The sequence below is a fragment of the Plenodomus lingam genome (assembly GCF_022343315.1).
Source record: "Plenodomus lingam strain CAN1 chromosome Unknown contig_3, whole genome shotgun sequence".
Lineage (NCBI taxonomy): Eukaryota > Fungi > Ascomycota > Dothideomycetes > Pleosporales > Leptosphaeriaceae > Plenodomus > Plenodomus lingam.
In genome coordinates this window covers 1,229,130-1,248,364 of record NW_027093944.1, presented here as the reverse complement: position 1 = coordinate 1,248,364, position 19,235 = coordinate 1,229,130, and the positions used below count along the sequence as shown (strand labels likewise).

Sequence of the window (19,235 nt, the reverse complement as noted above, 5' to 3'; positions counted from 1 at the left end):
CGTTTCAGCCGCCTCAACTGCCTTTAGAGGGGTCCATGATTCGCAGATGCGGTGATGCTATTTCCATATCACATACTACTTCTTCGCCTGTTCGCGGCTAAGACCTGGCAGATCATGGACAAGTGCCCGCCCGTGGAAGTGAAGGTCTGCATCATAGTACTTGGATGCAGTGACAGCACTTTGCTTACACAAGCCCATGCAACATCCTTTGTCAGCTTGCATAGGAAGTTAAGGCGCGGTGCACGGAGGCCAAGTTAGGCGAAGCATCCCCGCCTCCAGGGGTGAGCCGCATAGGTAAGCGTCAACAAGAAACGAACGTCGGGATGCACATACAGAGTTCAGAAGCACCTTAGTCTTGGCCTTTTCATAACAAACGTTAAACAGTCCGATGACAATGATATAAATGGCCTATATACAGGTAAGCCAAAGTAGGTACAGCCAAGGGCAACGATCAGTAATCTTTGGAGTGTAGCCGGCTCTAGCTAATGTAGCTAATAACTTACTTGAGTCATTTCATCTCCCTTTGCCCTGGCCTACAAAAGATGGTGCCAAAGGTAAGAAGGGCTTGTAGTCACGTATATTGTAGATTACTTGAATAGTACAATCTCTAATGTCAGCTAAATTCAAGTACCCCGAGGGTGTGGGGAGTACACAGTAAGTTACTATGTACATGTAGGTCATTGATGAATCATGACATGTAGACTGGCCTCAAGGAATGATCGTCCATAGTGACCGTTGCTAATAATGGTATTTGGTAAATTAAGGAGAGAGATCTCTGAGAGAGAGATCCGTGTGTGTGGTCCCCTTTGTTGTATCATCAGGTATAGTGGACTCGCTTAAGGCTTGTTATGGCATCGCCTGTCCCACCTTAGATCCAGGCTAGGGCGTCACCATGTCTAATCCTCTCTAAGCTCAGGCGCCCAGAGGATCTACCCATGCCCATGCTCAGGGCCACATCCTTCAATGAAAACTTCGGGTTCCCAGCATGGGAAATAACAGTGCCGCCCCGTGAAGGCCTGCATGCCGAGGACGCCACCAAACTTCCTCCTGTGTCATGCCTTGCCTCGCTAGGTTCTTCCCCCACCCGGAAATAGACGTATAGTCACCAGTGCTCCCGCTGTCGACTTCACCTACTACCGCTTCCGTCTTCTCCTACCGTCGGCTTGTAGGAGTTGCGACTGATTGTTGCTCTGGAAGTCTTCACTTCCGTACATTCGCTTTTGCAGCCGTCTCTCGTTATACAAAGTCTATCATGCTCATTTCTACCCTAATTGGCCTTGTGGCCGGACTGGCTCCTGCGCTTGTCGATGCTGCCTGCAGTGGTCCTCTGAAGATTGACGATTTCTCAAAGTACGCCTCGAACCAGAACAGCCTTAATTCGTGGACTAGCGGTAAGCATGTGGTTCCGTTCCCAAACGTACACAATCTCTAATCAACTCAGATGATGGCTCCATGGCTAGTATTAAAGCCTCCGGCGGGGTCTTATCATTCACCCCCAAATCATCCTCATACTTCTACGAGACATTTCCTTGCCAGCAGGCCAAGAGCAATGGTTACAACTCCGTCACATTCCAGATCAAAGGCCCAGCTGGCGGATCGGCTACACTGGAAATTCAAACCAAAACGGCTTGCTCGGCCACGGCATACACGTCCAAGTTCATTCAGCTGTCTGGCCTCACCGGGAGCCTCCAGACTATGACTGTGCCACTGACCCAGTTCGCTGGTGCCAACCTGGATGCTGTTCAAGGTTTCGTGTGGTCGGGTTTCTCTTCCACTACTTCCGCGTGGCAGCTCAGTAATATCGCGTTTGGCTGTGGTGGAGCTGTTGCCAGCCCCTCAGTAAGCAAGGCTTCGAGCTCAATGGCCCGTCCTAGCTCTACGATGGCAACAGTCGCATCGCCATCGCCCTCTTCCGGAACCTGCAAGAACTTATTGATCGACGACTTTATATCCCAGTCTCGTTTGACCTTCATGTTCTACAATGCTTTCAACTACCCTACTGCTTCCGATGGAACCATGAAGTCTGTGACCGTCGGAAAGCCATCCGCCAACCGCGTCGAGTTTGTTCCCAACACCCCCGGGGAGGCCTACTTCTACAGCCAAATGCCCTGCACCAACGCAAAGGGCAAGTACGGCGGTATTTCTCTTCGCATCAAAGCGCCCAGGGGCACAACTCTTAACCTGCAGCTTGATTCGTCTGCAACCTGCGACCCTGAAAAGGTAGTATCAGGTTATGCTTCTACTGCAGATCTTGGTTGGACCTTCGACGGCACTGAGAAGCTGTACTCCATACCCTTCTCCAAATTCCCTAACGTTGACCTCGAGAAGCTCGTCACTGTGCTATTCTCTGGATTTTCCAACACGGTTTCCTTTGGCCCCATGTCTCTTTACTGTGGTAACACTGTTTCGGAATACGTTGTCCCTACCGTTCCCGCCCCGCCAGAATCTGTGGCCACTGTTCCTGCTCCCAGTAACCCATCTGCTAGCACTCTGGTCATTGACAAGTTCGCCAACTCCGGTAGCAACGCTTTGGGTTTCTGGCACGGTGGCGACGAGGGCATGAAGCTCACATACAACGGTGGTAAGCTCCAGATCGTTTCGGATGATGCCGACTATGCTTTCTACACCCAAGTCTCCGCTGGCTGCAGTGATTTCACCAAGTACAAGGGTTCATACTTGCACATTGCCTACGAGGGCTCCACTAAGTTTACCGTCGCCTTCCAGCAACATAACAGCAAGTGCGATTCCAACATCGCTCCCTTTCCTGAGACTTGGGACTCTGCAGAAGCATCACGCTACGCTCGCAATGGTCACATTTACATTCCCATCAACCACTTCAACATCAACTTGTCCCGCGTCATCGGCTTTTCCCTCAAGGGTTTCTACAGCTCTGATCCTGTCACGCTCTCCACCATCGAGATTGTATCTTCGGTCCCTGCTGGCACCACCATTCCCGAGAAGGCCGCGACCGGCAATCTGATCTTTTCCTGCAAACGTCCCAACTCCTTTGCTTTCGCCATTGATGACGGTATTCCATCTCTTGCCCAGGAAGTGCTCAAGATCATTCGCGAGGAGAACATCAAGGTTACCTTCTTCACCGTCGGTGCTCCTCTCGTCGATTCCTCGACTAACCTGACCAATGTCTACCGTGAGATGCAGGCGGCTGGCCACCAGTTGGCCCTCCACTCGTACACTCACCCAAAAATGGAATCACTTCCTGATTACGCTGCCATTGACTGGGAATACAACGAGGACATCAAGGCCATGAAGAACTCCTTCAACGGTCTTGACACTCCCTACTTCCGTCCTCCCTTTGGTAACGAGGGTGCCCGCATGCGCTCGCGTCTGGTCAAGGCAGTCGGTCCCAAGGCCACCATTGTCAACTGGTCTGTTGATGTTGAGGATTGGTTGTGGGCTGAGACCAACACCCCCGAGCAGCAGAAGGTAGCTTTCCAGCGTGATGTCGACAAGGGCGGTAACCTCGTTGTCCTTCACTACCTGTACCCCTCCACCGTCAGCTACCTTCGCGAGTTCATCCAAATTGCCAAGAAGACTGGCAAGCAGCTCATGCGTGTCGATCAGTGCATGGAAGACCCCTCTGCTCCCCCCCTATGAGTAATTGTTTAAGTGTTTTGTTGTTGCGGATGTTGATAATGCAAGGGAGGAAAGAAGTTCTTCCGTGAAAAACTCTAAGCATGTCTTGACAGCCAATTTTCGTAATGTGCAACTCATAATAATTCATCAATGTTCAAGGCCTCATTCTCCCGATTTTACGCTTCACATGTTATTCGTTGTCTTTTTCAGTCGTAGGCAGCAGATTACACTACCCCCAAGTAGGTTGTGAGTTCAAGTCCAATGCGCATGATTTTGACAGGAAAGTGCGATGACGCTGGCTACGCTGTCCGAATCTACAATATCTGCAATTATCACATATCCTGGCAGAAACAAAATCGAAGAAACCCTCGCGGATAACGTGAAAGCTGTGCCTAGGCGATGGATTTGTTGCTTCGAGATGTGAGTTGTTGTGGCAGTAACCATCGGATGTCATGCATGCTGGGCCATCTTTTGATTGAGCATTCAAAGGAAAATAAATGGATGAGACTGTGACTCTACGATGATGTTTTCACTGTGCTCGGTGTGGGACCCGGGATCTTCATGATGGGTTACGTTACCGGTACCGGTAGATGGGCGGGTGTTCTGAACTTCTCTTCACGTTTATTGATAGGTGTAGAATGTATGTAAATGCTGTTTACGACTACAAGACCTCGAGCCTCCTGAACAGCATAACAAGAGTGGATAGAAAGGGACACGATAGTGGAGAACAGGGTTTGGAAGGAGTAGATCAGACTTCGCTGGAGAGGCAGCTGCGAAGAGAGTGGTATGCAAATACATATGTAGAGACGGCCTAGCTGACCTCACGTTCTCCCACTTTTCAAAGGACGGCTTCTTTGGTTTAGTCTCATGGGGCTTTTTATGCAGCTTTTGGTTGGTTGTTGTTTGAGGCTGGGTTGGGGGGGGGGTTTGTCTTTACGTTTTTATGTTGATGGGCATGGTGTCACTACGGTACAAAACCGGTTTATAGTAGCTATATTTATCTAAAGTAGACTATAAAGTAGTTTAAGTATAAGAAGTAAACCTAAATAGGGTTTACTATACTATATATTCTATAAAGGTAAACTACTTTTTAGTTTATATATTATTAGTATTATATATATTAACTTTAGTATCTATTTAAATATAGTTTATATAATATACCTAATTATAGGTTATATAGTAGATAGATATATAGCACCTAGGGGGAAAATTTAGTGTAGATAGAGGGCACGTAGTAGGCATGATTTAGTAGGGTTACTATACAGGAACTAGTACTAGTAGATACCTAGGTAGTATAGGCGTGTAGTATACTACTACCTAGGTACACTATAACAATAACTAAGAGACTAGGTAGTATACCTAGTATATAAAATTACAATCTAAAATATCCTATAATAATAGGTTAGTAAGTTCTATAAAGGCGCCTATTATAACAACACTCCTATATTATAGTGTAGTAGTATTACTAAAGATTATACTCTATATTATAAATATTCTAGGGCAAGTTAGTTACTTACACTATATATATTATAGGTTTCTTTAGTAGTATATTAGTTTAAAGTTAGGTATATATATATATTATTATATATACTATATTATATATAGTAGTAAAGGGGTAGTATAATATAGTAAGCTTGTGTAGTATAGGATATATAGTAATATTATATTATATTATTTATATATACTAATACTATATATATATATTATTTAACTTATATAGTTAGGACCCTCTTATATTATAATTATCTATAAACCTAGACGCTATTATTACTATTACTATTATTTAGCTCTCCTATACTACTACTATTTATATAAGGGGCATCTATAATAGATACTCTAGTTTATATTAGAGACTACTATAATTTTAGGCCTTATACTCTAGAAGTATTTCTCTTATTACTATTACCTTTAGCTTTAGCTTTAGTTATATAGTTACGCCTAGCCTTTATATTCCTAATATATATATTCTTACAAGTCTATATTAGTAGAGTAGAATCTAAAGTCTTTATTAGAGAGTCTATAATAGTATAAGGTTAGTGTTATTACGTATCTAGTAGTATATTATAGTTATCTTCTATAGGCGTGTTTTTATAAGTATCTAGAGTAGAATTATTTAGTTAGGCTAGTATACTATATAAATAGGTTTGCTTTTATAGTCTTATATCTAGCTATACTAGTACTTGTTATAATCTAACACTACTAGCTAGGGGTATACTAACTATTAGGTTAGAATACTAACCCCTAAAACACTACTATTGCTATCCTAGGCACCCTAGTCTTTAAAGCTAGTAATACTACTAGTATATTTAGATTAGGGTAGATATTGTCTTTATATATATTTAATAGGATAGGGTAATACTAGCTTACTTATAGCCTATAATAAGTCTTAGTTTAAATATTAGGGAGTATTACTATAGAATCCTAACTAGGCTACTATATAGTTATAGTATATACCTAAACTACTATAAATAAAGTTAGATATTAGCTACTAGTATCTATATAGACCTCTGCATATAATAGACCTCCCTAGGCTAGGGCCTTATAGGATAGCAAACGTTTAAGTAATTAGGGTAGTAATACTATTACCTAGTATAGTATAATTATGCATAATAGCTCCTTTATAATAGTAAGATTAGTATATTTAAAGAGGTAGATAATATACTTATATTTTAGTTTAGAGTATTAGTTCTTATTCCTATATATCTAGGTCTACTATATAAGCTATTTTAATACCTATACTCTATTAAAATATCTAAAAAATAGATACTTAGTAAGGATAGTATCCTATATATTAGTCTACTTAGAGTTAGAAATATAGCTAAATAGTTAGTCTTAGATTATATTAAAGTATATATCTATAGCCTTGTAGATATATTTATTAAGGTTATTAATACCCTTCTTACTAACTATAAACGTGTAGATCTATAGGGCAAACACTTTAGGCGTATATATTGCTACCTACACTATAATTAGATTATTGCTTGCTAATTTTAGCTATAGGCAGATACTATATAGTTCTAGTATTTTATATAAATAGGATCTTAAATCCTATATTAACTATAGGATAGTGTTAGGAATAAAGGTAGTATTTATAGTAGATAAGGTTATAAGTAAAGCTAATATATTATAAATATATTATTATAGATAGAAAGGGTATATTATTATATATAACTTGTGCACTTATTATATTATAACGTGTACTAGTGTTATTACTATTACTTATAATATATTATCTTTAGCTATATCTTTATACTAATATACTTCTATAATATAGTTATTAAATAATAAGTTATTATACTATAGTTATGCTATATTAGTATAATAGAAGTGTAGAGAGGGTGTGCTAACGTGTTGTATTATATACGTGTGTAAGGGGTTAATAATTAATTTAGAGTATACTAGATTATTATTATATAGATTTATATATATTACTATAATTATATTATTATTACTTATTATAACTAACGCTAATAAGTTATATTAGCTTACGTAGATTTATACTATATCCTTTTATTTACCTACTCCTCTATATACTAGAGTATAATAGTTATATTAATAGAGTAAGATATAAATATCTAGGAATACACTCTTACTAACCTATATTAGCTACACGTAGTTTATGTTTACTAAAACGCAGTTATTATATAACCTAGATTAGTATATAAGTTATACTAGACTAGGAATTAACGTAGATTAATATAGTAACTATAACACTATTTAAGAGGATAATATTATAAGTTACTAAATTTAGGGGTAATAACCTGTCTACTATACTATAGTATTCTAAAAGTAGGGTAATCTATCCTTTAAATACCCTATTAACTATATATTACACGTTAATATATTTTCCTAGGCTAGGTATAGAACTAATATATATTAGCTTAGGATAGAAAATAGGGCTATTATATATATTAGTTAACTACTATAAGATATAGTAGTCCCTACTATAGAAAGCCTAGTTATAGAAGAAGAGGCTCTTTATCTTTAATAGTACACTATTAAAGTTAAGATTATCTTTATAGAAGCTTTTATTTAATTTAGTATTAATAAACTTATAATAGATATATTATATATAAGAGTAACGTAATAGGATATATTAAATAAGTATATTATATAATTAAAGAATTACTCCTTTGTATATAGATAAATCTAGTAGTAACTAGATAACCTATATAAGGAGAAATAGATTACCCTCCTATATAGTATCCTGTAGAGAACTGCGTATCTATTATAATATAGCAAGTTTGTATCTTAGATAGTATATCTTATAGTATAAAGCCCTTTAATAGTAGATAGTAATAAGCTAACTATACTATTAATAGGCTGTCTTACCTAAACTACACTAGTTAGACTAGCTTTCTTTTATATAGAATAGTAGCAATACAGTCTTATAGTAGCCTAGAAACCTTTCTTAGAATATCCTTAGTCTATAAGGCTAACTAAGGTATAAGGAGGAGAAACTAATACTAAGTAAGGATTTAAGTAGAGTAGATTATATAGAAGTAGCCTAAGCTAGTCCTACTTCTATTAGAAAGAGGTTAAAAGAGTCTCTATAACGCTTAAAAAGGCTACTATAAATAGTGTCTAACGCCCCTAATTTGCTAGCTTATACTTATCTATAGTAAGAAACCCCTTTAATTATATCTCTATTATAAAGTCTTAAGAGATAGCTAGGTAAAGAGAACCTCTACTACTAGCAAGTAAATATTACTAAATACTCTAAAGGAAAGAAAGACTATAAGCAATTAAGAATATAAGGTTGTCCCCTAATACTATAGAGAGATTAAGTTTAGGTAGTCTAGGCCCTACTACGCCTATAATAGTCTAATCTGCACTAAGTAATACTAAAGATAGGTAGATAACCTATAGTTAGTAGACCTAAATAATTAGTCCTATAGTCTAGGACTACTACTAAAGAGAGGCTACTCTACTTTAACTCTAACTAACTCTACCTGCTAGTTATAAGTGTAACTAGTATACTAGTATAATTAACTATTCTTTAATATACCTACTTATATACTTATAATTATAAACTACTACGCCCTTAATAAACTAAAAGACTATATACTACTACTACTAATACTACCTATTAGCCTTATTAAGGACAGGTATAACTCCTTAGCTCCTATAGGGGCATAATACTAGCGCTAGTTATACTATTATTTAAAAGCCTAAAGGTTGCGATCCTTAGCCTTACTATAGTAGTAACTACTAACTACTAGTCCTAATTCTAGCTAAGATTACTAATTTAAAATCTATTAAATAACTAGTTAAGTAAAGTATTAAGTTTAGCTTAGGTATAACTATCCTCTATAGAGACTATAGATCCTTAGAAAGTATAGGTGTATACTAACCTACTACTTATCTATTATATAAACTATAGGCTCTAGGAGCTTATTAGATAGTGCTAAGTGCAACTACTACTAGCTGCAACAACTCTTATTACAGCGTTTATTAACTTAGAGGTGCTACCTATCTTAATAATATTAATAGAATAATAATATAGAGAAGGTACTACCTTATTACCTTAAGTGTAAGTACTTAATAGGGACATCTCCCTAAGTAACATAAAGACAGAGAGACGCGTGTAGAGACGCGTGTATTGCTATAACTACTTATTAGGTAGACCTAAGCTAGTTTTAATAACTAGTACTACGCCTAGTATAGTGTCCTTACGCTACTATAACCTAGCTAGTATCTAGTATATCTTAATCCCTTTAACACTAACTAACTTAATAAAATAATATTAAGGGAATACTATAGGGATAAGAATAGCTAGTATAAAACTATAGGTACGTTATTAGATAGGTAACTATCTATCTACTAAAGATAAAGTTAATAGTATTAGGAGCGCTAGGTAGACTTATAAGTTATTAATATATTAAAGTCTATAGTGTGAAGGGCTTAGGCTTATACCTAAGCCTAGGTCTAACACAAGACGGACCAAGTCCAACACCACTACTAAGCGAACATACTAGACACCTATAAAAAGGCGTAGAGGGCTTACCTCTCCTTTAAGATACTAAATACTATTATTAACGCTTATTATATTCTCCCTTAAGGCTAGTCTATAATATTTTAGTATCTTCTTCTAAATATACTATAATAGTAATAAGAGATAGACGCGCTAGATATTTAGAATAACTAGGTACAACCTAATATAGTAGAAAGGCTAATATAATAGGTCTATAGATTAATAGAATAATAGGCTTAAGACTCTACTATAATAGCTATACTATATTAATAGAACAAGGAAATACGTAATTAGATTCTATCCTAACCCTCCTCTAAGCCCGCCAGGTTTAATAACATGCTACCTCTACCCTCTCCTGCCTTACGTTATAAACCCTTCCTAGTTAGCTTGCTATATAATAGTACTAAGGCAAACTTCTCCTTCTAGTAAATAACTATAGAGTTTAAACTACGTGTAGACAAGGTCTTTATTAGGGATAAGGAGGCAAGGTTTATATATATTTAGTCCTAGTTATTACCTATAGTCTAGCGCGCTATAGCACTATACTTTAAGAATAGTACACGTAAGCGTTAGGATATAAGTAGGTTTCTTAACTACCTAGCGTTCTATTATAGTAACTATTATAGGTAGGAGCGCGCCTAAGTTATATTAGAACACTTATATTAGGGCTAAAATTAGCCTTTTATAGAGTTCTTTATAAATTTTGTATAGCTTCTTATATAGTTAGGAGGTTTATACTAGAATAATAAATAGAAGCTTTTATAACTTTAGCAATCTCTTAATAGTTATATACGCTTAGTTTCCCTTAATAGGGAAGTCTCTAGAATAAACTATAATATAGCTATAGAGGAATATAAGATAATTATAGTAGATATTAAAATAGCCTCTCTAGAACTAGGTTTTCTTTAGGCTAGTAAGTCTAAGGAACCCTAGTAGAAGTCTAACTTAGATTAGGATAGTAATATAAATATAGTAGAAGTAGTAGCCTTATTAAGTGCACCTACTAAACTACTAATATTACGTCCTAACTAGATCCTATAGGACCTATTTAATATATAGAAACTAGCAAAGGTCTACACCTAGTGTAGATAGGGTAGTTATTTTGTGCGTGCATGTCCTAATACCCTATTACTATAACTAGTAGGTGTTAAGATAGTTGCAGTATTAGCAAGTGGCCCTAATTTAGGAAACTAGCTACCCTTAACTTTAGGCTAAGTTAGGGGTATAAGGAGGATACTATAATAGAGGAATTATTAATAGTAGAGCCTATTAAGTATCCCCTATATATTAAGGCTAGGTTAAATAATCCTCCTTTCTTTATTCCCCTCCTCCTAGGTAGAGTAGAGAATATATAAGTAATAGTTAATTTAGGGTACTAGTGTTTTAGTATAGTTAAGGAAAAGTTAGCAAGATAGATTAGTAGGAACTTTATAGATATTCCCCTGCGACCCTTATAATATACCTAGGGAATTGCTAAGGGTATAAGAATTTTATAGTTAGTAGTATTAGACTATAATTTAGATAGTTAGTAGTCTTAGCTTTTAGCATATATAGTACCTAGTCTCTCCTATTAATTAATACTAGGCAGACTATAGCTATGCAGAGAGGGTGTTGTTATAGATATTCTACAAGGCAAATTAATAATTAGGAAGGCAAGAAATATAGTAGTATAAGAGAGCAGGAGACGCCTGTATCCTACCTATATCTCTATTATCTTAGGTTTAGTTATAGCAGGGTTGCTAAATTAAGGACCTTAATAGGAAGATATATAAGTATAAATTTTTATAATAAATATACTAGATATTTTATAGGTAATATATAACTTACGCCTAATAAAATATCTAGAAAGTATTAATAAGGGAAGTCTTATTAATATACACACTATCTATATTACTAATAGTATAGTTCCCTATAAGCCTAAGTAGGAAACTAGAAAGATAAAGTTACTACTAGAACTATAAGAGTTTAAGGACCTGTTTAATAAAGAGTTAGTAAGTAGTTTACTACCCTATTAAGGTAGTATAGATTACTATGTTTAGTTAATAACTCTCCTAGATAGAACCTAGCCTAACCCCCTATAGGGTCCCCTATACCCTATATCTTATAATTAATTACTAGAACTAAGAATATAACTTACTAGATTAATAGACAAGGGCTAGATCTAAGTAAGCTCTTCTATAGCTAGAGCTCTAGTATTGCTAGTAAAGAAGCTATTAGGCAGTTAGCGCCTTTATATAGATTACTAGATACTTAATAGTATAATAATATTAGACTAATACCTACTACTACTTATTAAGGAAACTTTGCGTATACTATCTAGCGCAAATTAGTTTACAAAAGTAGATATTTGCGCTACCTTTTATAAAGTTAGAATAGTAGAAGGTTATAAGTCCTTAATAGCTTTCTATACCTAGTTTAGGTTATATAAATAGTTAGTATATCTATTTAGTCTTAGTAGTGCGCTATCTACTTTCTAATAATATATTAATACTACGCTTATAGAGTTACTTAGATTATATATAATAGCCTACCTTAATAATATCCTAATTTATTTAAGAGGAGACTAGTTTAACTATATAGAAAAAGTAAAGCGTGTACTTATACTATTAAAAGAAGTAGGACTACACCTAGACTTAGAGAAGTGTGCGTTTAGTATTAAGGAGGTACGCTACCTAGGCTATATTATTAAGGCGGGCAAATTACTTAGACCTAACCCTAAAAAGCTTAGGGTAGTATAGGAATAGGAATCCCCTAGGAATATAAGAGAGGTAAGAAGTTTTCTAGGTTTTACTAACTTCTACTATAATTTTATTACAAAGTTTTCTAAAGTAGCAGCGCCTTTAAACTAACTAACTAGGAAGGATACCCTATTCTAATAGGGAGAGGAAGAATAGAGTATATTTAATACACTAAAAAAGGTATTTATATCTAGACTAGTACTAATATAATAGGACCTAGCTAAAGAAATATTATTAAAAGCTAACTATTTAGGATATACTCTTAGGGGTTGCTTATTGCAAAAAGTTAGGGGCGTCTAGCGTCTAGTTGCTTACTACTCTGCAGCACTAACACTAGAGAGACAAAACTACACTATATATAATAAGGAATTACTAGCTATTATTAAGTATCTTAAAAGCTAGTTAGTAGAGTTATAGAGTATTTATAAACTATTTATAATATTTATAGACTATAAAAACCTAGAGTACTTTACTAGCCTTTAAAGCTTAAGCAAGTAATAGTACTACTAGGTAGAGGAACTTTTAAAATATTAGTATATCCTATAGTATAGACCTAGCTATCTTATAGGATAACCTAATACCTTAAGTAGGTAACTATAAGACTTAAACTCCTCTAAAGTAACACTATAGTTAGTAATACGCCCTAAATTAATTTAGGTTATAGTGTTAGAAGTAGAGGAGGCGTCTAAGTTACTAAAGGGCGCTAGCCTTTTTGCTAACCTATATATATAGACACTATAGGACAAAGTAGTATTAGAAGATAAGATATACTAAGTGCGTCTTAATATAGTTTAGAAAGGCGCTAGGTCTTTCCTAGTTCTAGCTAACACAAAGTAATAGATTAGGGACTATATAATTAGCGCACACGGTACTTTGCTTTAGAGGGGCGTTATTTAGTTGCTAATATAGAAACCCCTTATAACTACTATTATATAGCAAGCATATAAATTAGGTTTAGTAGGATATCTAGGAAAGAATATAATATTTTAAATACTACGCTATAACTATTATTAGGATAGAATATTAGGAGATATTACGTGGTATATTTAGAACTACTATTATTATAGTGCTTATATCTCCTAGAGGCGCTAATAGGGTCTATTATAACCTATACTAGTTACGTTATAATACTAGTCCTAAATATCTATAGATTTTATAGTTAACCTACCTATAAAAGATAATAGAAAACCTTAGTACCTATTAGTTATTACTAATAGATTGTCTAAATATGTTTAGCTTAAAGTAATAGTCTCTATAGTAGCTAATTATTATATAAGGATCTTCTAGGATAACTAGTAGTAGTTCTAGGGCTTCCTATCCTCTATTATTACTAACTAAGGCTCTAACTAGTTAGGATCTTTCTAGATAATATTATACTAGATAATAAAGATAAACTAGTTACTATCTACTATATACTACCCTTAGATAGATAGCAGGATAGAGTAGGTAAACTAAGAAGTGTAGGTAGTACTACGCATAATAGTATGCTTTAAGCAGACTAACTAGCCTAACTACCTACTAGCCTACTAACTTATACTTAATAATAGGGACTCTAGTATAACTAGTATTAGCCTAAATCTACTTTTAAATAGGTATACTATAGACACGCTATAAAAGTTAATATTACTGCTAGTAAAGCCTAAGAATCCTTATAGGGAGGCTATAGCGTTCTTGTCGCACCTATAGAGGGGTATAGAGCTAGCGCAAGCTACTTTTATATTCTAATAGTAATAATAATAGGAAGTAATAAACTAGTCCTAACACCTAGCTAAAAAGTTCCTAAAAGGTAATATAGTTTAGTTTATAATATATAATATAAAGATAAACTAACTAAGTAAAAAGTTTAACTAGCTATAGGTAAAGTATAAAGTAATAGAAGTTCCTACTCTACTTATAGTAGTATTAGACTTACTAGGGAGCTTATATAAGACTGTGTATATAGATCTACTAGAGAGAGCTACTAATAACCTGCTACTAAGCTAGAAGCTTTAGGACTTATAACTAGGTCTAATAGTTACTCTAGAAAATAAAGATATAACGCTAGATAAATAGGAAGTAGAAGAGATCCTTTATATAAAGAATATAAGAGGAAAAGGGAAGTATTAAGTCCTAGTAAAATAAAAGGGGTATATTAATCTAATATAGCACCTACTAGAGGTAGTATAGGATACTATAGCTCTACATAGGTTTAAGGAATAGTATAGGGATACTATATATAATAATAGCCTAATACGTATAAAAACTAGAAAGTAAGGGTAAAAGGAAACTAGAATAATAACTTAGACCTTTATTATAATTAAGAAGTAGAAAGGTATTAGAGAAATCTTTTAATTATCCTTATAACACTCTAAGCAAGTGCCCTACTACTAAAGTTTTATAATATAGCTAATAATTAGGTAGTAGTATCTATACTATTACTATCTATAACTAACCCCCCTTTAGCCCCCCCTAAACTATTATTTATATTATTCTAACACCTCTATATCTCTTAGCAATAGTAGTAACGCTTACGCGTAGTATAGGTAGGGCACAACTTAGTTAATAAATATAAGTAGTAGTAGTAGCAGCGTTAGGAGGAGGGTAGTGCTTTAATAGCTTGCTAACGCGCAGTACCCTAGGCCTAAAGAAAACAAATATTAGAATAGATATAAAGGGAATAAGGGAAAACTAATACTAATAATAAGAGTCTTAATACCTTAGGTAGTGCGCTTAGTAGCGCTCTTAAGCCTATTAATATAAAGGTTAGTTTAGGCCTAGGTCTTGTTTATACGCTAGTTAATACGCTAAAAGGTAATACTAGTAGTAGTAGCAAGCTATATAATATTATTATTGCTATAACTACTATATAAAGGCGTAATAGCAGACTAAAGAGGAAATGCTAGAGTACTAGTAGTAGATAGAATAATAGCACTAAGCTAATACTAATTATAGGCGCGCAAGTAAGTAGTAGGGGCAAGTAGAGTAATAGTGTTATTAATTTAAGCCCTTAATATAAGATCCTTAAAATAATAGTAGAGCTAGTAGAACTATAGTATAAACTAGTAATAGGTGCCTTTAGTAGGTTTCCCTATAAAAGTACTAAGGGTCCCCTTCTTTATAATATAAAGGTAATCCTCCTAGTAACTATAATAAAACTAAAGCTAGTTGCAGAGAGCTTAGCAAATATTAGGATTATTAGTAAGGATAGCTTCTAACTAAGTATAAGTCTTATAGCTATAATAGCAGGACTTGTATAAGTGCCCTAGATATAGTTAGAACTTGCTATAAAGGAAACAAAAATTAAGGGGAACTTACTACTACCCTCCTAATAGTTACACTTGCTAAAGAGATAAAGCTAGTTAATATACTAATTATAGGGAAGTAGCTTTATAAAGCTACTATTATATTCCTTATTATCTAAGTTACTAGAAATAATAAAGCTACTAAGTAACTAGGTTTAGGGAGATGTGTGCTAAATAAAAAGTTAGTGTAGGAAATATAGGGAGAATATTAGAAGTACGCACCTTATCTTAGTAGGCCTAGCGCAGGGTCTAACCGCCTTATAGTAGATCCCTACTACTAGCACTAGTAGCTATAGACAAAGATATAATAGGGACTAGATAGGCAGGATTAATAGAAAAAGATTAGAGAAAGGGCTAATTAGTAGGGAAAATCTGTTATATAACAAAGTAAGTTTAGGAAATTTATAGTAGGGTAGGATAGCTATATTAGAACTTTTATAGTAGGGTACTAAAATAAGCGTATAGACGCTACGCGCGCGTATCGCTTAATATATAGGCCTATTATAAATTAGGAAGGAATATAAAGATATAATAATAAAACTAAAAAATATAGTAATAAAGCCTAATACAGATTATAGAGGATAAAGACATAACCCTAGACCCCTAGAAAGACAATTTCACGATAGTTTATAGGGGAAGGTTAGGGGTATATAAAGGGCTTAGGCTTATACCTAAGCCTAGGTCTAACACAAGATAGACTAAGTCTAACACCACTACTAAGCGAACACACTAGACACCTATAAAAAGCTATAAAGGGCTTACCTCTCCTTTAAGATACTAAATACTATTATTAACGCTTATTGCATTCTCCCTTAAGGCCAGTCTATAATATATAGTAGGATTAATTACTTATCTAAAGATATAACTACTATAGCCTTTAATAGAGTTGCACTAATTAATAACGTAGTTAGACTGTAAGTTTATCTAAACTAGGTATTTTAGCACTCTATTAAGTAGCTTTTATAGCACTCTAGTAAGTAGCTCTAGATTTGCGCCTACGTGGGTAATATACTTAAGATAAGAATTAGCAATCTATCTACTTATATTTAAATAAGGCAAGACTTAGTTCTACTAAGATAAGTAAAAACTATAGGACTATGTAGATAACAAGTAGCTTAATTTAGCGTAGTTAAGGAGTAGCTTTAGATTTGCGCCTATATAGGTAATATACCTAACTATAACTTAGTAAATTATCTATTTACTTTTAAATAAGGGAGACTTAGTTTTAGTAATATAGATAGTATGTATAGTTCTGCGTAGTTAATAAGTAACTTAATTTAGCGTAATTAAGGAGTAGCTTTATATATATACCTATATAGGTAACGTACCTATCTATAAGTTAGTAAACTATCTATTTATATTTAAATAAGGGAGACTTAGTTCTATTAAGGTTTTAGAGACTTTAGGACTGCGTAGCAGATAAGTAACTTTAATTAGTGTAGTTAATAAGTAGCTTTATATATACGCCTGCGTAGGCAGCGTACCTAACTATAACTTAGTAAACTATCTATTTACTTTTAAAAGAGGGAGACTTAGTTCTATTAGAGTTTTAGTAACTTTAGGACTATATAGCTAATAAGCAACTTTAATTAGCGTAGTTAATAAGTAGCTTTAATATAAAAGGGGAAGAAGAAGCTATATAAAGAAGGTAATAGGAGGGATTAATAAAGTAGATAAGGGGATAGAGGTGTTAAGGTTATAGAGGGATACGCTAAGTTGCTACTTAATAGTAGAGTTCTATAAGGTAGATTATATAGTAAAGGTAAAGTAAGCTCCCTAACTACTATAATATTACTATAGTATATAGGATTAGACTTAGAGGTTTTTAAATTAGATATATATTAGTATTAATATTATAGTACTATTTATATAGATAATATACTATCTAAGTTACTCTAGCCTATCCTTATAAATATAATCTTAGTAAATATAACTCTAGGATCTAATTAGGTTAAGGAAAGAGCTATTCTAAACTAATTAATTTAATATTATAGGTTCTATAATATAGCTATAACACTCTTTGCAATCTAATAGGATACGCAATAGACGTAGACTAGTATGCTTCTCTATACTATTTTTAAGGTAATAGTCCTAAGTATTTAAGTTAATAATCTATTAAAGTTAATTATCTATCCTAGAACTAATATATTTTAACGCAAAATCTCCTAAGTAGAATAGAATATAGGCGCAGAGTATAGTGTTACGCTATACTCTTAAATAGTTATTAGTCTTCTAAGCAATTATATATCTACACACTTAAATATCCTATTATAGAAGTCTAATAGTAATAACAAGGTTAGAGGTTTAGTTATTGCAAGATAGTTACAGAAAGTTACTGTAGCATAGTTTATCTTGTTAGAAGAGTTAGCTTATAAGCTTAGCAAGTTTCCTTAATTAGGTGCAGTTTAAATAGTTATTCTAGTAGTCTTAACTGTCGCGATCGCAGTCGTATACTACATCTTTAATACTATTATTTTAAGTAGTAGGTAAGATTAGGTCTAACTTATAGTAAGATAAACTATATCTAGTATATCTACTTATAGTAAAATAGAATATATAGATATATAAAGTAGAATACCTATATAGTATAAAAGAAGATAATACAAAGTCTACTTTCTATACTAATATATTTATTATAGTAACTATAATAAATATAAAACTTTATAACTCTACTAATATATATATAGCTTACTAATATTCATATTATCTAGTATAGCAAAATAGTAAGTTTACGCTACTAAGCTATTATACTAGAAGACTAGTATAATTATATTATAGCTTATTAAAGGAACACGCTATAGTTTAGATTAGACACTACTATCTATATTTATATATCTACTATCTATATCCCTAAGTGCTATATTAATGTAGAAACTATTATAGATAGTATATAGTAAGTAATTGCTACCCCTTGCCTATAAATATCTAGTTAATAGAACAAGTTCTAGTATTATTATTATCTTACTCTACACTAAGGTGCACGCTATAAGGTGAATTAAAAGTAGTATATATAATACTAGCAAAGGTGCTATAAATAAAATATTCCCTTTACTACTACTAAAGATGCCGCTATACTATAGACTACTAGCTACCCTACTAGTTAACTATTACACCTTAATAATATATAAGGAGTACTAGATATTAATTCTTCCTATAATTCTACTAGTAATTCTACTAGTAATAGTGCAGACCTAATAGATAACTATAATAATAACATGTAACTTACAGACAAGGATAAAGAGGTTCTATACCTAAAGGACTTTTTAGGGGATATATAATAGCAAATAGGATATATACTATATTATAAGTAAATAGAGTGTGTTTAATAACTTTACACCACCTCTCTTAATATATACGCTATATTTATAGGTACTCTATATAAGAAGGTCTAAAAGATATAATAAAGTTTAAAGAAATACTATAATATTAATATTAGTAATATTATCTACTAGGGGTAGCATATACTATATACCTTATTCTAGGATACTATAACTCCTCTATCTATTAATTATTATACTAATAGATGCGTAGCCTTTACTAGCAACCTTAATACTGCTTATACGTGCCTATCCTATAGTAGAGCTTAGTATAATAAGAAAGGCAAATTAAAATATTAATAGTAATATATCCCTATACTTCTATAACTAC

The 19,235-nt window shown here is 33.9% G+C and overlaps 1 protein-coding gene across 1 annotated transcript; it reads left to right on the top strand.

The window, feature by feature from the left end:
* The first annotated feature begins 965 nt into the window (after positions 1–965).
* Positions 966–4,146, top strand: IAQ61_007788 (uncharacterized protein). The gene is made up of 2 exons (XM_066097737.1): positions 966–1,391; positions 1,442–4,146. Exons 1-2 carry the CDS (start codon positions 1,253–1,255, stop codon positions 3,613–3,615), a joined length of 2,313 nt encoding a protein of 770 aa, XP_065952234.1. The 5' UTR covers positions 966–1,252; the 3' UTR covers positions 3,616–4,146.
* Positions 4,147–19,235: the final 15,089 nt, after the last annotated feature.

What these genes read in the sequence shown, in the direction of transcription:
- IAQ61_007788 (XM_066097737.1), top strand. Translation starts at nt 1,253, where the DNA reads ATGCTCATTTCTACCCTAATTGGCCTTGTGGCCGGACTGGCTCCTGCG. An exon ending in CCTTAATTCGTGGACTAGCG is followed by an intron (nt 1,392 to 1,441) that starts GTAAGCATGTGG and finishes TAATCAACTCAG; the next exon opens with ATGATGGCTCCATGGCTAGT.